At 47.6% G+C, this 22,812-nt stretch overlaps 1 protein-coding gene across 1 annotated transcript in view; it reads right to left on the minus strand.

The window, feature by feature from the left end:
• The window catches only part of GPC3 (glypican 3), a 115,381-nt gene that overhangs the window by 27,152 nt on the left and 65,417 nt on the right, over positions 1-22,812 (minus strand). The window contains exons 5-6 of the mRNA XM_019618147.3: positions 22,307-22,432; positions 14,857-14,977 (exon numbers count right to left, since the gene is read on the minus strand). Of these exons, the coding sequence (XP_019473692.3) occupies positions 14,857-14,977; positions 22,307-22,432 (247 nt within the window). The remainder of the gene's footprint in view (positions 1-14,856; positions 14,978-22,306; positions 22,433-22,812) is intronic.

The raw sequence follows: 22,812 nt of genomic DNA on the forward strand, positions 1-22,812 counted from the left end.
ACTGACATAGTATGAAGCACAAGAAAGTCCTACCAGGAGAGCAGGGCCAGAAATGCCTCCCACCACGTCCTTCCCAGCTAGCACAGACAGGAAACCTAGTGATGGGTGGGAATCCCAAAGTACAATCTTGGGCATTCAGATAGAGAGCGCTGCTGGGCGCCATGGCTTCAGCTGGCACAACATCGTGGCCTCACTGAACCATTGCACAGCCACCAGCACGGTCTGTGTGCTTTATGAAGTTATATTCAGAGACTGAACATAGCTTCCCCATCCTTAAATAGCAAACAGAGCTGACTGTTACCCTGACATTACAGTTAATTCATGTCCTGTGGTGTACAGACTATGGTAAGAGACGGAAAAATACATAGTCTGGTGATCACTAAAGTAGTACGTGAAGCAAGATAGCTTCAACTTAATCACAATTCACTCAGCTGCAAGAGTTTACAATCATATCTGCTCTTCTCTGCTAAACCATAATGGCAAAAATACACTGCAATGTACCCAGTGTAAAGCAGAGTGCTAATTGTGGGAGCCCGTGCGCATGCACACGTCTCAGAGGTGTCTGTGGGGCACCCATCTGCACCGTAAGCATGGGAAGAAGCACACTGGCCACATCCTACACTCTCAACTATAAGATCTACCAGCTCAAACATGCGTCAGATTTGTGTCCAATCTCATTGCTTTCACATCCTACCCTCACTCCAGACACCTGGGCATGGGCACGAGGGATGTTGGAATCCCCCAGCTGGTTTCCACACAGATAATTGTTCCTCAGTTTGTCCTGTGATCTCCCCCCCCCCCCCAAAAAAAAAACAAAAACAACAAAAAAAAACAACAAGCAAGATCAGAAGAGTGTGCTGAGCATTTCTGCAAGGAAAACTCCCCAGGGCGTCCCAGTGTGATTTATACCATTATTCATAACCATGCAGTGACCAGACACAAACAGATGCAGCAATGTAGGGTAATGACTCAGCTGGAGTTGGACAGGCGACCGTATGTTGAAATCTTTATAACTCCTTGTTCTTAACAACCACTTCACTCAGAGCTCCCCATCCCACCAGCCCTCTGAGCCACCTGGCCTTGTTTTTCCAATTTTAACCTAAACAAGGAAGGCTACAACATACTTTTTATCATTAATCTCCTGTCTCCGAAAAGAAATCAGCGTTGTGTTCCTTGGACTGCAGTTCAACAGTCGTTTTCTCATTTTGGAAACTATGCTCGCAGGATTGCAAATATCAATTTGAGCAATACCAAAATTGTGTCCACAAATTCAGATGAAATATCGGCCGTGTGATACAAGCACTGTGCTCCTCTAGGGCAGAAATCATCCCTTTCAACAGACTTCAAAAATATGCAAAGCAAAGAGAACAGCCAAACAGATTATTAAGGAGAATAGAAGACTTTTAGAAAAACATTTAATTCCTTCATGAGTTTAGGGGAGAAGTCTGATTGATATTTGTAATCTTTTGGTGGACAGAGCTGTCATTTAATTTAGCTTGCATGACTGAAAGAATTTAATAAAAGTGTTCCACTGAGTTTTGCTGAAATTCTTTGCATGTTTTTAGTAAGCCTCTGGAATACGATCAAACCTAAAAAGCTGGAGAGGACGGAGACTGATCTTGCAGCTAAAATAATATTCAGAATTGCAATATACATTTAGTAATCAAGCATTCACATCCAAAGAGCTCTACTGCAGGAACTCTCTGGGTGCTCCGCCACACGACGCTTCACATCATGAACCAAACCCAGCATGGCCAACCAACCTCTGGCTCTGTTAGGAACCTTCCAGCCACTCTGCTCAAGGGCTGCGCACAGAACATTGGATGCCATCCTTCTAGAGGTTTGGTAAGGAGCTCAGAGGAGCAAAGCTGTTCTTTCTCCTCGTTTTCAGACACCCAACGCGAAAGCCACCACACATTCCACCCAACTCTTACAAGTCCCAGCAGGTCAGGTTTTTCTATTTTAAATTCCAGCCTGCTGAAAACATTGTCTAAGGGGAGAAAAATAGATCTTATAGCCAATCCTGACCTTTAAATTCACAACACTGACTAATTTATGGGTGGCTTTTAAATCAGGGCAGCATCATGGGAAACGTGCAGATTTTCACACGATACTGTTCCCTGTTAACAGCTCATTACAATGTACAGAAGTATATTCCCATTATGAAACACAGCTGGAGTTGTTTTGCTTACGAAGGTCATTATCTGATCACCAGCGAGAACCAAGGCAAGGAACCCATTTTAAAAGCCTGAAGTTGGGGACTATTTGAAAACTCATGTGTTTTGAATTTTGTGGCCTGATCATACACAAGCATGCTACAAGGAGAATCAATTCTCTCCACTTCCTTTGCTTATTAGCCCTAGAAATAGCATGGAAAAAATTATCTTTTATTAGCAAATACTTCCTTCATTATTTAACCAGCCCTCATCATGGGATTCAGTGATGTCCTCCTCGCCACCTTCCCATTTCCCAGCTCCATTCCTTTTCATCTTCTCTGTGGGCAGAAGGCCTTGGCGACATAGAAGCAAGCACAAGCCAAAACTCAATGCAACATCAACAGCATCAATTTTACTTGCTTCTTTCTGAGCTCGAGAGCTTTTTCCATCTTGGGCAGCAACAAAATGCAACGCACACTACGGAGATACCCAATGTTCCCTGGCACTGAGTACCAGTTGCCATAAGGGGATTTAAAATCTTAACAATACGTGTGAACAGCAGGATCTGTCTTGTAAGAGTGAGGGTGCGCGTGCATGCACGGATATCACTGCCCTGCTGACTGCATCAATCCCAGACAGAAGGGCCCATTGTGGCCCACATGGTGACCCTTCCAGTTGGATACATCTTGGCCATGCAGACGTGGCAGAGGAGAAACCTGTTCCTAACTGTACTCCTGTTTCAAGCTCAGCACAGCAAGGAGCAATTGCTAATCAAACGTTAATAAAGAGGAAGTAGGCTTTGGACCTGGAAAAGTCATTTTCAGTGCTCAGAAAAACAATGAGTTGGGCACGTTAGCTGTTTTATCAGCTGCTCAAAAAGCAAATTCTGCACGTCCCCATGCTGCCTGCTTCAAACCATTTCGTATTTGTACACTGCCGAAGCCATGCTCAGCAGACCAAGTCCTAGGCAGCACAACAGGGCAAGGAGGGCTCATTCTATACTGTGCTCTTCAGCCAAAAACCAGAAGTGTTTTACTCTATTTCCCTCAAAATGCTGTTTCCTGGAATAGGAAGAACCCCTACTGTGCCCACCTTGTGCCACTGGCATAGCAGAGTCCCCTGTACTGCCTGCACAGACCCCAAGGAGATGCTCTCAGCTGCCCTAAAGCAGTTCTTCTGGTCATTCTTGATAGCTGAAAAAGCCAGTGACAGCAGTGAGTTACTGGCCAAAGGCAGCCCTATGTTATGGATCATCAGCTTAACTCCAGATTAGCTATCAAATCTGACAACATCCCTATGGGTAAAGCAAGACAGATAAAGACCCCTAGATGTTGGCAGTAATTTAAATGAGTCCACACTGGACAGTAAATCTCTGCTGGCAACAGAAAGGGCTGCCAAGCCACTATGAATCATTGCAGTTTGGTGACTGCTGGCTGATGTCTGGGGCAGGATGCACCCATGGACATGGAGGTTAAACCCTACTGGCACCAGGATGGGCAGAGGGACCAGCTCCTGTCTGCTTTCCCCAGTGCAGAAAATGTCACTTCCCTGACCCAAACAAACGTTCATTCATCACAGCGCACGTGGGAAAAAGATTACTTGGGCTTTATGATCAGCTCATTCACCTTGCTGGCAGTTCCTTCCCCTTCCACCCCACAGCTATTTATGGCTTGTTTTTGTGCAGCAATAGGAAGGAGCAGAACAGTCAGGTGCTGAGCAAGGCCCAACCCTGCCCAGTCCTGCGGCCACATCAGTGCCACTGCTGCAGAAATGCTGCTCATCTCCTTGGAGAAGTAGCAGCTCTACCTCCTTTGCATTTCTTCGCAAATTACCACTGGTACTTCACCATCCTTTCCTACACACCTCTGCCCACCTCCATTAATACAGGTCTCCTTCAGACTCCAAAATCAATCATTAACTCACTGTTGCATCAGGGAGGTAATGTTTCAGCACCTTCCAGGAGTCTGTCTGGACCTTTTCCTGCCAGGACTGGGCTCCTGCAAGCTATGAAGTCTCTAAAACTAAAGCAGAAACACAACTTTTTGTGCAAAAACTCCATTGCAGTTCTTAACTTTTTCTAGCTGACCTGCATTATTTCCTCAGTCTCTGCCCCAGGGCACATAGCTGCTCAAGCTTTGGTGTCACGTAAGCCAAAGCACCTCATGCCCCATTGTGGATTTGGTGAGGGCTTTTGGTGCTCAACCCGGAGCCATTTGTCTTTCATCTCCTTCCCCTCTGCTCGGCATCACTAGACAGGAGGACATGGGCCCATTTCTCTCCGTGCCAAGCAGCCACCCCTCAGGGGGTTGGCAGCTGAGAAAGGAGAGGTGTGGGAACCTACATGGGCCAGGACCTATCACTATTATCCATATTTTCCATATTTTGTTTGGTTGTGTTTGAGCACAGCCCTGCTGTGCCATTCAAAAGGCATTCAGGAAAGCATAAAGCACACATCACCAGAAGATAAAACATCAGACAACAAAAAGCAATAAGGAGTTGCACTTGACAATCCTTATGGGTCCTTTCCAACTCAGGATATTCTATGATACCAGCAGTACAGTAGCATACAGAGACTATGATTCTAAAGGCAAGAGCACAAGGAACGGGAGAACACGTAGAGGTGGAGCTACCAACCACCTTATCACCATCCTCTCATTCTGGCATGAAGGCAGAGATGGACAGAGGGAAAGTGCCCTTGGCCCGTGGATGTTTGGGTCAGGATGCTATATTCTGGAAGCACAAGGCAGATGCACATACCTAGCGTAGGAGCACGGTGCTTCTACCTCTCAACCATGCACACACCACAGCTTCAGTGCAACATAATCCCACACCGCAGCACCTGGAAGGGCAGGCAGGTGCTGTGCCACCAACACACCTAGAGCCCTGTTAGAGATGTTTTTGGAGGGGTCTCCACTCTCCTCTCCCACCCACCAATCCAACCCACAGTGACACAGCTGGGAGATTTCCTTTTGGCTTGGGCTCCAGCACACGTGGCCACTCACCAGCTGTCAGCAACGTCTGTCAGGGCTGCCTGTGAGCAAACAGCTCGTCCTTGGCATCAGGTAGGAAGCGGTAAGCCTGGAGCTGTGTCGGAAGGATTTATCCCCCCCCATCCTTCCTTCTGCCACGCTGCAAACAAATCTCTGCCCCGGCAGCATCCCCTTCTCCCTAGGAGCTCCCAGCAGAGAAGGACTCCCCAGATCTCATATTTCTGTACACAGTGCTGACCTGCTGCCAGAACATTCACCCCTAAACCCACAGTGCCCCCCTGAGGGTGCCACTGCCCGCAAGGCATTGCTCTTTTTAGCCTCACTTTCACGTTTGTTTTGTCCCAAGCCCAGAAAATAACTTCAGATAGTCCCCTGTGAGTCTCACAGAGCTGTACAACCACCCCATGAGGCAGTTATCTACTCTCTGATGAAACAACCCCAATGCAAGGTTAATTACAGAGCTGTTGATCTCAGCAGAGATTTAATCCCTGCAGGAGGAGGAAGGTTTCATAGCAAACATCCCTAAACTCATCAGCAATGGAAGAGAGAGCAGCCAGCCTGCCCATCCGAGGGTGCACGGGAGCAGGTGGTGCCTGGCTGAGCAATGGGAGCTGTGGGCTCCCTCCAGCAGCACCATTCCATCCCCCAGCCCCACCTGGAGGCAGAACAGGGACACGGTGCTGGCACTGCTGGGGAAGGTGCCCAGCTGGAGCGGGGAGCCCGAGGCCCCCAGCACTACTGCCACAAGTATTTATGCACTTCACATTAAACAGGCACTCAACTGAGACAAACCAGACCGAAAGTAATCCCAGGAATGGGGTCTTTCCAGCCTCTGTGGTCCCTAATTAATGGCTGATGGCTGGGCTGGCTTCTGGGCAAGGTCATTGCTCTCCTCCACACCCAGAGCACGACTGCTGCTTGCTAAAAGCCAAAGAAGAGAAAACCTAATTTTGAGAATACAGCTTTTCAAGTGTCAAGATTGCCTTTTAGGATAGGCCTACAAATAAGATGAGGTCCAACACGAACACTGCTGAAACACCAGGATGCAAACCATCACCATTATTATCTACCAAAAACATAGCCCGCAAGGCTCAGCATCTAGGGAGATGCCTTGGGGTGGTTCTCCCCCCCCAGACACACGGCCACCAGCTGTCACAGCTCACCAGTTAAATTACGTCCAACTCTGGTCACTTTATATCCTCCCCCGGAGAGACCCAACACTGGCAGAGGAAGCCTTGATACTCACCTCCCCAAATCTCACCCTCCACATTTAGGAGCGATGCACTGCCCAAAAAGGTCAACTCGCTCCTTCCACGCTCACAGGCAGGAGACACTCTTTGGGTCCTGCCAAGAATACAAAGTCATTTCCTGCCCATCGTGACAGCCCTTGGTTACAGGACACCCACCTGCAGCCAGCTGTCCCCAGTTCCTCCCACTGACAGTGCTCCACCAGGCAGCATCTCCTTACACGTGTCCCCAGGAAGAACAGCCAGGCACATTTTCTTCCTTTAAATATAGTTTCCTCACAATACAGCCAGCCAAGGCCATAAGCAATAAATATTGCTGCAATCCAACCTCCCGTGTTTGCTCTTAGGTTTTATGTGCTGCAATGGCCATCCTTTGTAGCGCACAGTACAACAGCAAGAGCACTAAAATATCACCTGGCCTTTGCAGTTAGTTACATGTCAAAAGCAAGCTAAGAAGTTTAACGAGCATCAGCCTTAACTGACAGAGCCCTCCTGAGAGTGAGAGTTAGTTACAGGTGTACTGACACACACAGGTTACAGCAGCCCCATTGAGGAGGGGAGTGCAGTGCCAGCACCAGCCCCGCCTAATTACCAGCAGCTGCTTCATCAGCAGGTGCAACAAAAGGAGCAAGATGACAAATTATTCATCACTTAAAGCATATAAAACATCATTCACTTTCTGACAGCAGCGTGGTTGGCTCTCAGGGCTGTGCAGTGGCCAGTTGCACGTGGGGCAGAGCACGGGGAATGCAAGGTGCACGACAAACACCTCATGCACAGTCCAGGGCAGCTCCCAGCAAAGCCTCCCGAAGCCTGAGGCAGGAGGACAGCAGGATAGTGCTGCCCCACAGCAGATCTAACACTGCTGCTCTTACCTCCCTTCCTGTTGCTACGAAGTTGTGCTCCATCAAGTTGGAATTAAAAGCACCGTTCTTGTTGCAAATCTTTTGCAAAAGAACAAAAGCAATCAGATTTGCTCTGTGGCCAAGGAGACCAGGGGTGACCTTCCATGCCTGCTCAGGAAGAGGAAGATTAGCTCCCATGACCTCACTCTGGACCACATTTTAAACTCCTGCTGTTAAGCCAAATTTTGGGGAGAAGTGCCCCAAATGAGAACCATACCATTCTGCTCTTTGGCAGAATCAGGAATGCTGCTGTCCTATGCATGGGGCACAGGGACAACACCCACCTTGGACCCACCTACTGATCCCACTTCCCAGCCTGAACCACATCACTCAATACAATTAACGACGCACACAATAACGTTAACTGAGAATTAATTTCTTATCAACAGATCCACTGCATCTTGCTGCACAACAATTCCTCCAGGTTTGTTTCCTCCACAACAGGATAAACCCCAGCACTGGTACAGGATATCTGGTGTTTGTCTTATAGCACTGCTGTGCATCAGCTGCTTGTTTTGGACACAAAAGAAAATGAATCCCTTCTCAAAGGTATTTTTTCCCCAGCTGATTTCCACCACATTGTTTGGAGGACACACACCAGGCACCTGCCTCCTTGCACGGTCCCCCGGGGGCTGAAGCCACAAGGGCAAAGTTGAATCCCTCTTCTTGCATAAGACTACAGCAACCAGGGAATTTCGGGGAAGGAGAGCAATAAAATGCTATTTACGTTACGTAAATACTCTGAACAACGAAGTGGTGTGGAAGCAACCCAAAACCCTGACCCAAGCTCAGCCACCTCAGCTTCCTGGTCCTGCTGAGAAAAGCCAAGAGCAGAGACACTGCATGGGAAGGGTTGGCTGCTCCAGGTCACTGCCAAGCTGCATAGTTGTCTGACACTGGCAGGAGGTGGAACACTGCTGATGACCCCTAGATAGAGAAGTGGCACTAGCAAAAAGAAGGTACAGCTGAGGCTTTCCTTTTTCAGACATTTCCTCCAAAAACTGGCCTCCTGCATAGTGACAGGATTTCTGCCACCACCTCTAATAAAAGCAATGGGTCAGCGACAGACAGCAGCCAGGAGATGCTCAGCACCGCCAAGTCCCAGTGTCACCAAACGCTGCCAGAAACACAGCTATTTACCTCCCTTTCCTTACTTGAAATGGGAAATACCTCACATTCCTCAGCATATTTAATGCCGCAAGAAGTAAAAGCATGGGGCTCAGCAGAGTACTCGTTACACTTCTCCGTGTCGTGCAAGACCACATGCAAAACTGGCAAGGAACTTCAGCAGACGCAGCCCAGATCACACGCTAGCCAGTCCCCATCTGTTTAAAACCACCCGCACAAACACACCGAGCTCAATTAATCTCAGGCTGTTCAAGAAAACCCACTGAGGGTGACCTGCGGGTACAGCGTTCCCACAGCCGTGCCGATAACGCGGGGATGTTTGCAGATCCACCCCTGACACGTGATAGCTGGCGTGCTGAAAGCAAGGAGGGGAAGAACGGTTTTGGATTTAAAATGTCACCAAACAATAAGACACGATCCAAAATAATTATGTTCTGCCTCCAGAGGGTCACTTTTCCCCTGATTTACAAAATCCTCTACTTGCTGCTTCCGTAGAGAGCATTTACAGTGGTGTGTTAACAAGAATGGAGGCACAGCTCAAGAGGACAGCACTGTTGCTCCTTAAATACCAGGCCTAGACTTGGTGGAGCTAAGCAGTATTTTGTGCAGTAAAGGAGGAATTAGCTGATCCACTCCGAAATGCATTTATCATTAAAATAAAAATCTTCTGTCGTCTTGTTTAATGGCCTTAGTAAAAAATAATTGCAACGTCTGGTTGCTTTCAACAACATGTGGTTTTAATATTTTAATTGTTACAAACTGTTTAATAATGTTGAACAAAAGGCGTGTCCAAGCAATTATGGTGTTTATTAACTTTTCTTTTGAAAACTTGATAAATTATATTACACACACTACAATATCTGAAGTGCTGTATGTTACCTTATTTTGTTTAAAAGTGGAAAATTAAGCAAAAGTGACTAGTTTTGGTGCAAGTTAAATAGTGTATTTTCAAGAGATGAGCATTGTGCATCACTTCATCCAGCAATCTGGGAGTCTGTGCGTTCTTCTAATCATTACACTGTTTCATCGAGCCAGTGAATTGAAAGAGGGTGGGAGCAATGAAGCACACTCAGTCTGGCAGGACACAGAAAGCCATGATTCCGCTGAATGTGAAGGAGAAATAGAGCCTTGAAAGCTCATCGCTCTACCACCACACACCCAATGGACTTCCCCGCTTTGAGCCACCAGGGACAGTCATTCCAAGCCCCCATCACCTCCCTGGGAGGACAGCCACCTCCATGCCCTGTACACAGCCCATGTGTGCGTCTCTCCACGCAGGGACCAGATCTGACCCTCTGCCACCCCCCATCCCCATCACTCGGACATACCACGCTGTTCCCAGGCTTATTTTGTTTACATTTGATTCAATCAAGTTGTGGCCTTTTGGCCTCCTTCCAAATTAACTTCTAGGTGACCTCTGCCGTGCCCTCTCCCAGCAGCCAGGCCTCCGAGAAACAGGCCATTAAACCCACAAACAAATATCAGATATATTGGTTGATCAAACCAGCTTCAAACACAGCTATTTAACCTCTGGCACATGCTTTTGCAAACTAAGTATATATTTCGTCTTCAGCCATTCACCCCTCTTCGTTACTTTTCTTTTTCCTTCCCCTCCATCTAGAGCTCCGTGCTTTACAGCCTCATAAAACTTGGAAATGTTGCTCTCATCCTCCCGTAAAGCCCACGAAGAGCAGCGCAGGGTCTTTTCACACGGCTCCCACTCCAGGGCTGAGCCATGGATGTGAAGAGGCAGCAAGATCCTGCCCAGCCGTAACGCTCTACGAAACCCTGTGCTCCCCTTATTTCCAAGGAAATAAATCAAAGTTGGTTTCTCAGGGTCTGTGAAAACATGCTGCCTGGATTCCGATCCCCAAAGGATTTTTTTTTTTTTCAAGGGCTTATGTGGTAGTTAGATTTCTGGCTAGAGAATTTGCAATATGATAAAAACACAGTCCCTATACGAGGCAATAAATTACAGATTGTTTGATGTGGAAACCAAAGAACTGTCAGACTCTAGTATATTTGAAATATTCTAAATGAGCCCTTAACTCCAGTGTCTGGAAATGTACAATACGTTTCCAGGCCCTTCAGTCTTGAAAAGGCACATCTCTCTCACTTAATTTTCCTTTTATGGATTTTATCCTTCATTTTTAGAAAATCTCTTTCCTCCCCTTCTCTTCTAAAACTGTGCTCTTCCTCCTAGAGATGGCCCTATGTTGAACAATAGGATTCATCTAAGCATAGGAAGAGGTCAGAAATGGGCAAAAACTTAAACTTTAGGAGACGCTGCTCTGCCCCAGACTCCGTATGGGATGTCACCGCTCCATCTGCCCACCTGCAGAACAGGAACAGCCACTGCCCCAGCTCATCATGCTGTTTTGCAGGTAACTGAAAGCTTAAGCCTTGCTCCCATCTGTCAGCCCATCCCCATGGTGGGGAGAAAATTGAGCAAACAGAGGAAATAACTCATTTGCACACTGCTTTTCACCTAGGAATGCTACTAAGTCACAAAAAATAGAGCAAGACTTCATGCTGACAACGAATAACCTTTCCACTTCAATATATTCTCACGTGTGGGATGAGCGAAAACCCTTCTAGACAGAAACAGACCCCGTTCACTCTGGGAAATAAAAGTTAGGAACTGCTTCCAACTCATTTTCCTGAAGGTGACCCTTGGCCTCCCAGCTGAGATAACAATGCTAATATTTATGGATGGGCCATTCATGCCTCTGGGCACAGAGCAAAAATAACTCAAATCACAGCTTGGTAGACCTCTAACAGAACTGAAAAGAAATCCTCACATCCAACACAGCCATAATAAACCATCTCGCCCACCAATGTGTGAAAAAAATAGCACCACCCACAACCTCGCATTCAAACCAAACAGAAATGGTCTGGAGTTACGACATGACGAGTGGGCATCGAGTGTGACTCATCCAGAAGGAACCGACCTGAGGCTACACACCGCTCAGACGGTTCATTCGCTCATTCATTTTAGCATGATAAAAGGTGCTCAGACATCACTAATGCAAGCTGGCAAATTTGTTGACTTCCTTTTCTCCCCAGGCTCACTTCTCTGCACTCTTCCCAGTCTCTATGCATTTGGTTCTGGTGCACAAACAATGCTCATTTCAAACTGGAGAAGCCTGAAGAGAATCGCTGCTGTCTGCCTGCACTTAACCAGATTCAGTGCGAGGAGATATGAACTAATGATTTCCTCAAGCAACATGTTCACCACAAGCTCGCCCAACTTCAGTTGGTGCCCTGCTGAAAAAATACATGTTATTTCAATGATGCGAGCAGCCTGAAGTTAACAAGAGCTACACCAACTGGCAGGGCTCCTGTGTCCACCTGTATGGACTCAGGACCTGAACCTCCAGCACAACAAATGAGGAGGATTCCATAATATATCTGCAGTCACACGGGAATCCAGGTTAGAGCTCTGAGCATTAGGAATGCTCTTTTCTCTTAAGGGCTCTGGATATTTGAAAAACCTCAGAAACCACCGCCCATCGTGTTGGGTCAATGCACCGTTTCTCAGCCCTCCCCACCCTGGGAGCCCACACTGCTTCCCAGATCCGGAGCCAACACCTGAAAAACAACTGTAATTCATTCAGAGCTGCTCCTTCCACATTTCCTACTTCTTGGGTTTTCAAGATGTGTTCCAGATGTGAAGGAGATCACAAAACTTCAGTAGGCCAAGAAAACAAATGTGGTGGTGAGCTCTGACACCCAAAATCCCAAACTTAAGTAACATCCACAGGATGATCCTTATGGTTCCCTTCCAACTCCAATTCTATGATTCCACAATTATGTGATACCTCACCAGGTTATAAGTCACTTACCATCAATCCTCAGTACCAATAGCTACGATCATAAACAAGTCTCACAAATCACTTTCCTTTTTCTCCCTATTTTATTCTCGCTCTTTCTCAAACACAACTTTCCAAAGGGATTGATTTCTTCAAACTCTTACAATTCCTGCTGCTCGAAGCAAAACAATTCACCCGCTCCCCACAGCACTACAACTTTCCAACCTGATACGGCAAGCAAACAAGAGAAAGTCCCAAAAGAGCCCAGGAGCTGCCCATGTTCACCCACTTACCCCTATTTTTCTTAGGACAGGGCTGCACACAGCTGTACCCAGCCGAGCTGTGTTTACCCAGGGTCTCTTGTTCCACGAATCTCAGCTCCTTGGCAGCCTGAACTGCTCAGCAAAGACCTAACTTGACCTAATCTGGCAGCCAGCATTTCACAACTACTTTATGTCAGCAGTTTCAAGTACACTAATAACCATGTTTTGTTCGGTGCGACTTTCTCACTGCGAACGGCAAAATATCATTATCACCTGCAGGTTGAAGCCTGCCCTCTACCCCATTTAATAGGGAGCTGATTATGCTATTTTCACCTCCCCCCCTTCCCTTAATAATTACGTGCTGTTGGCAGATGGCACAGCTCCACACACAAAGGCAGCATGGCTGCATTGCCACCACCGTGTGCCAGGGACCCCAAGCACCCCACTCCCAGGCAGCGGCTAACGAGGCGTGCTGGCATCGCAGGGCTCTGAGCATGAGCTGCTGTCACAACAGTCCCCGGCAGCTGTGGGAGCAGGAAAGCAGAGGTTAGCAGAAAAGTCGCTACGCCAGCAACTTCAGGCAGCTCAGCCCTCCCAACCCACCGGCCCGGTGCTGCTGGGCTGAACCCCAGGAAGCTGCTGCTGCCAAAAGCATCATGCCAAAAGCATCATGCCTCCAGCATTGAGCTGCTGGAGAGGAGCTCTGCAGAGAGGGACCTGGGCGTCCTGGTGGACGACAGATTGGCCATGAGCCAGCAGTGTGCCCTCGTGGCCAAAAAGGCCAATGGCATTCTGGGGTGCATTAAAAAGAGCGTGTCCAGCAGGTCGAGGGAGGTGATCCTCCCCCTCTACTCTGCCCTGGTAAGGCCTCATCTGGAGTACTGTGTCCAGTTCTGGGCTCCCCAGTACAAAAAAGACAGGGATCTCTTGGAAAGAGTCCAGCGGAGGGCCACAAAGATGGTGAAGGGCCTGGAGCATCTCCCCTATGAAGAAAGGCTAAGTAAACTGGGTCTGTTTAGCCTTGAGAAAAGAAGACTGAGAGGGGACCTGATCCAGGTTTATAAATATCTGAGGTGTGGCGGCCATAGTGGTGAGGCCAGTCTCTTTTCAGTGGTACGTGGAGACAGGACGAGGGGAAACGGACATAAGCTGCAGCATAGGAAGTTTCGCACGAATGTGCGTAAGAACTTCTTCACGGTGAGGGTGACGGAGCACTGGAACAGGCTGCCCAGGGAGGTTGTGGAGTCTCCTTCTCTGGAGATATTCAAGTCTCGCCTGGACGCCTACCTGTGCGACCTGGTGTAGGGAACCTGCTTTGGCAGGGGGGTTGGTCTCGATGATCTCTAGAGGTCCCTTCCAACCCCTACAATTCTGTGATTCTGTGATGCCAGGGCCATCGTGGACAATGTCCTCACTACAAAAACTCTCCTGGTGGAGAGTGGGAAGCTCAGTAGTGTTGGAAGACAGCATTCATTCCTACCCGAGTGTTTGCCTAGCTGTTCCCAGAGAGCACAGAGGTCCAAGCTGTCGGCCTGTAGGGTCCCCTCTGAGAGTGACACAGTGACAAAGGCTGCAGAGCCAGACCGCTATCTAGTGGGCATGGTGAAGGCAGGGCTGGCTCCAGGCAATGCTGTAGGAGAGCTTTGGGAAGCTAAACTCTCTCCCCGCAGCAGCTGCACTACGCGGAAGGCAGTTTCCACTGCAGAGCTCTCACCCTTCACCACCTGAACACAGTGCAGAGCTGCCCCCAACCCCTTGGCAGCAGTGGGTCTCATTCACAGACTTCATCTAGGCTGGTAGAGACAAGATACTGCTTGTCTCTCTGCAACAACACCAGGTCTGAGACCGTGGGAAGGAAGCTCCCAGCATGGCAGAAAGGATCTCGCTCAGCTCTGACACATCCCCATTTAATGGCCACTTGTCCCTGCAGTGACGAGGAAAGGACTTCCAAGGACATACAGCAAAGAAGCATGTGACCCTCTGTCTGCAAAGCAAAAGGGAACTTCAAACCGAGTTGACTTTGGGCACGTGCCACATGACTAGCACCATACGCTCAGGGACACCACAGCAGCATCGTCTCTCACTGTGCCAGGGATGAACACCCAGAAGAGGTGCAGCACAGGGATGCAAGCAGCACCTAGGCACAGGCTGATCCCAAATGCTCCTATTTAGCCCAAGGGCTTGAAGGAGGATCTGCCACACGTGCTGGCAACAAGTGAGGCTGAGGTGGCACCAGTTTGCTCCCAAAGCTGCCCGCGGTTGTTTGGCTGAGCCCAAAGGCAGTGGAAGGGAAGTCATACTGATTTGGAAACCGCCCACTCTGGAGCCATCCCTGCTAGCAAGCCTGCAACAAACCTGGTTGATGTGTTTCAGCTTGTCAATGATCTGGCTGATCACTGGCTCAGAACCTTTCATCTTCCCCTCGTGGTTTCCAGGCTGAGCTTTTGCTCCATTCCTTGGGATATGGGGACTGTACCTGCAGGAGTGAGAACAAAGAAGACTGTGATCCTATGGGCTAACGCAGAAGAGATTCTCAGAGATCAGTACAAACAAAGCTAAGTACCAGTCCCTTCAAAAATGGAGAGAATAAAACAGTTAATAATGACACAGAAAAGGCAGAAGTTTCCCATAGATATCTGTTCTGCCTTTGCAAAAAAACAAGATGATGTACTTGCATCACTTGAGGACAATGAACTCCTTTCCAGTCCATTAGTAACCAAGGAAGACATTAAACAATATACAACGGGGATAAATATTATCACATAGCTTGCACCCAAGAGTCCTAAGAGAGCTGGCTGAGAAATTCTGGCTTGCTCATGTTTGTTTAAAATAAGTCTTGGCAGACCACAGAGACTCCAGTACAAGAGTGGTAGTGTGCCCACAGCCAAAAAAAATGAGTGGGATGACCCAGTTAGCTGCAAGCTGATTAGCATAACATCAACCCCTTGCAAAATAATGACTATCGCTGATGTGTGATTTCAATAATAAAGAATTAAAGCATCAGAATATAATTAATGCTGTCAACATTGCTAATGGAAAATAGGTGTCGTCAAACAAAACTGATTTCAGTCTTTGATGAGATCCAGCCTTGGGGATCAAAGTAACTGCTTAGGCAGAACGTATCCTGACTTGGTGCAATGCTGGGCTCTGCCCCACACAGTATTCTGGATTTACACGAGCATGATGCATTGCCAGTAAAGCACACACGAAGCAGATTGAGAACAGCTGGGAGACCCCCAGGTGCAGCCTCCCCTGGCAGGTTGCAGGGATGCTCTGCAGAGCAGCATGGCCAAGCCAGCTCTCAGCTTTTTCATCAGCAATTAGCAAATAAATTGAAATCACAGGAATCAGAGCATGCCTTTCTTTGGAGAAAAGCACTCCAGGTACTGGAGTAACAGCTTGTGACACTTGGAACGTGAGGCAAGCATACCTGCACCGACCTCAGCCTGGGCTCCTGGAGCTCAGTAAGAGGCCAGGACCACTCACTGCAGCACACTGGTGCTTTACTGAGCTGCGGGTTGTTTGCATTCCCAGCAGCCCCAGTTACAGGCCCCAGCACTGTACAAACACAAAACAAGCCCTCATCTCCTAGAGCTGACAGCCCAAGCACACGCTGCCAGAACCCAGAGCAGCCTACGAAAGCAAGATTGCCAAGATAACACCAAGCACAGCATCTCTGTTTTCCTGGTGCTGTGGGTAAACCTGAGGAGTATTTCTATGCCTCATCTCCTGTGTGTTGCATCAATACCCAGCTTCCAACCACTGTGATGGTATCTGCCAGCTTCTATCCCATGTGCACATGTTGGTACTTCACCCCACACTGCCAGGGAAATAATGAGCAGTGATTTGAATGAGGGAATGGAGATAGAAGGGATAGTGGGACCAGCTCTGGGAGGATGCTCTGCTTGGGGGAGAAAGCAGAAGGGACATGGATCATCATCCATAACAGCTGTTGGGGTACACAGGGAGTTTTGGAGACGTACAAGAGGTTGTCTACACTTAAACTCCAAATTAGCAATAAGAGAGTAAGACTTAGACATCCAGGGACATGAAGTCAACTCTGGATTTACACTGGTGGAGCAGGAATCTGTCCCCAGCATGAAAAAGAATCATAGAGTCATTGAGTTGTTTGAGTTGGGAGGAACCCTTAAAGGCCACCTTGTCCAACTCCCTTGCAATGAACAGAGACACCCACAGCTCCATCAGGCACTCAGAGCCCCATCCCCTGACCTTGGGCATCTCCAGGGACGAAGCACCACCCTGGGCAACCTGTGCCAGTGCCTTGCTGCCTTTCTTGGAAAAAAAACTTCTAATGTCTAATCTAAATCTCCCCTTTTTCAGTTTGAAATCATTTCCTCTTGTCCTACCACAACAGACCCTGCTACAGAGCCTGTCCCCTCCCTTCTTACAGCCCCTTCAGATACTGACAGCTGCTACTGAGTCTCCCCAGCAAACTCTCTTCTCCGGGCTGAAATATTTACATCATTTAAAAACACGGTGCTGAAGTTGATTTTCACACCAACCAAGGCTTTTTCCAAGCAGGAGTTATCCATACACGAGCACCCAGCATCCCCATCGGCATCCCGCTGCACCAAGCGCTCCCCTCGCACCGAAGCAAGCACCGAGTACAGATACACCCAAGACAAAATAGCTGCCAGCTCAAGAAGACATTTCCCCACTCAGTCCGAGGTTTCTTCCAGGCTGAGAGCTCACAGCTCCCGGCCAAAAGCCAGCTGGGACCGCGTGCTCCGAGCTCCATCTCGTGGGAAGCCAGCGCTGCAGCAAGCGCAGAGCAGCCCCGCTCTGCAGAAGCGCATTTAACCCCCTGCAGGGGAACAAAACACTGGAAGCAGCGAACCACTCAACCTGCTCCTTATTCGTCTCAGAGTCGCTTCGTGCCACTGTGCCAACCTGAGGAACGCGTCTGGCAGCTGAACACAATCGTCCGTGCTACGCGGGGCTGTCACAGCGCCAAAGGAATTACCGTTTTTCCACATCGCTGTGAACTGAATTTAGAAACACTTTAAAGTGGAAAAATCTCCTGTGGTTTAAGCGATTTAACTAGCTGGATAAATCTCCCACAGGTTTTAGTAAGAGCAGAACTGAGCCGCTGTTTGGTGCATACCTGAATTATTACAATCTCTCTCCTAAGAAGCTTTACACGAAGAAACTCAATAGCTTGGTTTTGAGTGGGTGAAAGCCCTTCTGAAATTCAAGCAGCATTGCCAGAAAGGATTTCTATACCTACACGAGGTCACATATAAGGGAGGAAGGCAGCTACAGCAAGGTACCAAGCTTGCAGGAGAGGCGCAGGCTGCCATGCATTCAGGCATGCAGGATGCTGCCAGACCAAGGGTTAAGGACTCTGAGATGCAGTTTCAGTGAGGGACAAGCATTCCCGAAATGCCACAAAGGGCAGCTGGCATCTCTCTCTGCAGCCTGGGCCAAGCAGCCAGGCCCCCAAGGACCTTAATAGGACAAGGAGATGCATTTGGAGACCCTAAGAGCTGGAGGATGAGGGGCTCCTAGCACACAGCTCCTCTGTGTGCCAAGTGGGCTCACTTCCTCCAGGGTTCCCTAGCCACAGTTGAGGAAGAAAAGAGATTTGAGCTATCCTGAGCCATTTTTAACATGTGCCAAAAGCACAGCCCCTTCTGCTTATGCAGCTCCATCAACCCCATTGTACACCTCTCCCATGGGGACAACAGCGCCGGAGAGCAAACACACAGTGGGTAAAGTCCACCCAGCGGTAATGGGAGCCCTGCACTGAAGGGATATCAGTGTTGCAATATGAGCATGGTTTGGCTTCCGCTTCATAAGCAAAGCTCAAAGTACTCTGTTCTTTGATGTGCCTCCATGTTGGTCAGCAGCAGCTCCTTGCCCAGCCTCCCTGGGGATGGGCTCTTGCTGGGGTCACAGTACTCTCTAGAGACAAATGTCATGCAGCCCTTGCTAAAAACAACTTAAAAGACAACCACCTGATGAAAACACTGATGAGCTCAAATCTTCTGTAGGGATAGCACAGCTACAGACCCTTTGTTCTCCTTTTCATCCACCAGACATAAGTACCAAAGGGTGAAGTCACATTAAGGGATTTCCTCCTTTCCTCCCCACCATCCACAAATGTCTCCTGTGAATGTTTAGTCATTCCAGTCCAAACGCTGCTCTTTCTTGGCTTTCATTTCAGAGCAAGGTAGACAAGATGACAAATGCAATCTAAATATATGGCAGTAAAAGTAATATGTGTGTTCATCCTTCTTGGCCATGCTAGGATTAGAGATGAGTTACTGCAAAGCCTGACATATGATTTAGAGAAAGTAATCTTCTAAGCCAAACAAAGCATTACACCTTTTAGAAAAAGCTTTTTTTTTTTTTAATCAAGTAACACTTTTATGCTTGTCTTCCACTTGCACAGTACTTACTCAATCGCAACTGAACAATTTATAAGCAAGTATCCTTTGCAGGCTCTTCCTCTACCAGATAGGTGCAACGCAGACTGCTACAAAACAGTTCAATGGCCACATCTTGCCTCTTTGGAGTGCAGGAGTCCTTAAGAGGGCAAATACCAGAAGTCAGAGCCAATTTACACCACCAGTAGCTCTGAGCAAGTTTCTTCAAAAGCAACCAGAAGGATACAGCGCTCTCAGCAGGGAGCACTCAGGCCTAAATCAGAGAGACATCTTCTGGTGGATTTCCAAATTCCACCTTCCTCCCAGCCCAGTTTCACTGCCATGTGAACCCTCTGAGTTTTTGCTGCAAAATTTCCCTGCCAAAGAGCAATGCTGCCTCTTCCAACACACTCTATGCGCTGCATTGCAGGCGGTAAGCATGCTGCAGATATTAGCTTTTATTAAAACTTGAAGTCTCAGGTAAGAACAGCAAACACTGCATTATTCATTGCCAAACAATGGGAGTTTGAAGTGTAAAAGGACAGCCTGAATCCTCCATCCATTCTTACATCAGTTCAGTAAAGTTCAAGACAAATAGATTCTGGAAGGATTGGTTAAACTTAAGACCAAGCAGCAGGCTTAATATAGGAAGATTCATGGTCTTCATTTCTGAAATACTCTGGAAACAATTATGGCCACTCAATAACCCACTGAATTTGCCTACAATCCTTTCATTATAGCTTACATTTGCTACAAAGCTGTGTTTTATGTGCTTGAAAAGTTATACAGCCTCCCTCTTTGGGGACTCCATTGTATCAGATATTTTGCAGCGCTGCCAGAAATAACCAAACCCTTCATGAGCTAAAGGGTTATTGCTGGCATGGAATTTCCTTTGTTCCAATTACAGCATCTCATTTTTCTCCCTTGCTTCCAATTGTGCCTTCATTGTTTATGATTTGTATGATTAAAACAAACCACAGCACGCTGGCAAAAAACAGGGAAATCTGAGACTCCTAGCTTGAAGAAGAGGATCTGGCAAGGTGCTAAAAATATATTAATTTGGAATTGGTATAAGGAGAACAAGAGTTATGCGGGTGATTTAGATTAACACACGAGTTTGTCTGAAGCAATTTGGAAATGGTAATATCTAACAGTAATACTTAAAGCACTTACAAGTTTTGCAGCAGGCACATGTTGCTGTCATTCTATTCAGAACAGCTTGGAAGGAATATACCAGCGTAAGCAGATTATTAAACTCTGAGAATCTAGATTTTAATAGGCTTTTAGTATTAAATGCTGTAAAAACTTGGTGCTATATATGAAGCTCAAATCACCTCCGAGATTCTAACTCCCATAGAAACTGAGATGAGTTCAATATCTCAGCACCCACTTGGCTTAAGCTGAAGGCTTTACATGAGCTAATTATCCAGCAAGGGCATCAGCTGTGGGAATCACAGCACGGGATGTTTTTTGTACACCGAAAAATTTGAAAAACAGCAGCTCGTTGCCTTTCCTCTTTTCTTCCCACTTTGGCTCGTGTTCAGCACAGCAAAATCACAGGCAGTGCTCAGGGCATGAGCAGGGAAATCTGTTGTTCTCATACAGCTGGCAAAGCATTCCTTCTGACAGGCCACGGCATCACATCTTAAAACCCCAAAAGAGAAAGTTAGCAAGCTAGTAATGCACAGATCAATCAGGAAGGAGGACAAATTCTTGCTATTAAGTTGGCTTAAGTTACTTAAGGAGAAGTAAATGGGATGGACAAAGGACTACGAAATAAAACAACATAAAAGAAAATGTGGGAGGCATCTCTTAAAGAAAAGCTAAAATACAGAAAGCAGGGTGAGTGGTGCTGAGATATCAGTGAAGCACATTGCGCCTGGAGTACGCAAAGGCACATGCTGTGCTCCATCAGGGCAGAGGGAGGTAAGGGCAAGGAGGAAACAGGATGGTTCAGGGCTTAGCATGGGAAATGGGGCACAGCAGGAAGGCACTGAGCATCTCTGGCCCAGGGTTTCACTCTAATTTCCTTAACACTTAGGAACTACATCAAGGATGTGAGAGGTAAATGGCCACAAGGCCTATGAGAACACCAGCAAAGCCCAGATGGGTCCACGCAGACCTCACTGAGCTCAATGACACAGCAGTGCCCAACCAGCTTTATCCATCATCTGCACAGCACCAGATACAATAACACAGCACACACACATCCATCCCTGTGCTGTTCCAGGCACCCGGAGAGCTCTTGTGTCACACACAAACCCCAGAAACTCAGACCCCTCTCTGACAGCAGTAACACACATAGGACAAACTACCATCTCAACAGCTTGAAATTGAAACCAGGGACTCAGAAAGCACCACAATTCTCATGAAAAGCAAACTGGACTCTGAATGAGGCCCAGCAGTTGCACATCAGTCCAGGCTGTAGCTGCACCAGAAATTCAGGCACATCACAGCATTCTCAGAGTAGCTTGCAAAATCACTTCTATGCAGCGAACAGCTGCTTGGCTCCCTCTGGGGGAAAAGGCTAAATAAACACACTAGTGGTTGGGGTTACCTGGAATGCACCTGATTTTCAGGAATGCTCTCAGATTCCCTGAAAGAGATCCCCAGCCAGGATGCCCAAGCACCCAGAGCACTGTTTTGGCAGTCTCAGCTCCACGTGAAGCATCACTATTGGCTAAGGTTGCAATCTTAGATGTTCAAATAACTCTTTTAAAAATACATTTTGAACTATTTTGGTCCCTTCAGTGTTTCAGGCCAGTATTGCAAGTGCAGGCTAATCACCACTGGAGGTTACCGAATCAAGAAGTTCTAATTAATATCTCAACAACTCACAGCTTCCTGATTTTATTTCTATTTCTTCCCTTATGCTAATGACTTAATAGCAAAAGATGCTTTGCAAAGTAGAGTTATTAAAGAAGAATTAAATATAATTATAAAAAAAACATTTCCAAGTTCTATTTCCACATTTACGTTCCTAAGAGACAATTTTTGCAAGAAAATGCTCCAATTTTATTAACGCTCCCCTCCTCCCCCCTCCATTTTATGCTATTAATCCCACTCTTGTCTTTTCTGTTATCACCAACACAGCAAGTGCAGCCTGCACGTGCCCCTCCGTGTACCCACACCATAACCTCTGTGCATGGCTGTGCTGAGCTGCTGCCTCTCCCTTCTCTCTGGCTCACTGAAACAAAACCTGCCTGTGGCCGCAGGGATTTCACAGCAGAGCACAAAAAGCTCAGTGGAGGGTCGCACACGACTACTTCTCCCCTCCACGCTTTGCGCATCAACCTGAGCTGCAACACAAGCAGATGCCAGTTCTGCCAAAGGTTTCTTAAGGCAATAAGCAGTGTCCTGGTCTGGATAAGAAATGACGAGCAGTGCCGGGGAAAGGGAAGGAAGAAATTATTCACCTCTCCACGACTTCTTGCCCATTCCAGCAAATGGTGTCGTTCTGAACAGCAGAGCTGTGGTTGCAGATGTACTCTGGCAAGCTGCTGTAAAAATCACTGTGAGACTTCAGCTTCATAATCAGTTCCCTGGAAGAAAGTGGAAAAAATTGGTTCTCAGTTATGAAAAGAAAATACAGGGTTGATGGCATTTAACCAGTGAAGGCAGTCAACATGGCCAAACACAACAAGAGGACAGCAGGGTACAAACAGGCCACAAAGCATCAGTCTTGTCTGTGACCTCAAGCAGCATCGAGCATCATTCTCTGATGATATTCGGTCAAGGGATGAATCTGTGCTTTTTAGGGCAGAACTGTCCCGATGGAGGGGATGCAGCAGGGCCTCAGCCCACTGCAGCATCAGGGTCACCTGGCCCAGGCAGGTCCCTCCCAGCAGTGGTCCACAGGGACCAGGGCACGGGTCAAGCCCAGGGCTCTAGCAGCAGACAGAAATGGGGCACGGGATGCAGC

Source organism: Meleagris gallopavo, chromosome 9 (genome assembly GCF_905368555.1).
Source record: "Meleagris gallopavo chromosome 9, MGAL_WU_HG_1.1, whole genome shotgun sequence".
NCBI classification, from domain to species: Eukaryota; Metazoa; Chordata; class Aves; order Galliformes; family Phasianidae; genus Meleagris; species Meleagris gallopavo.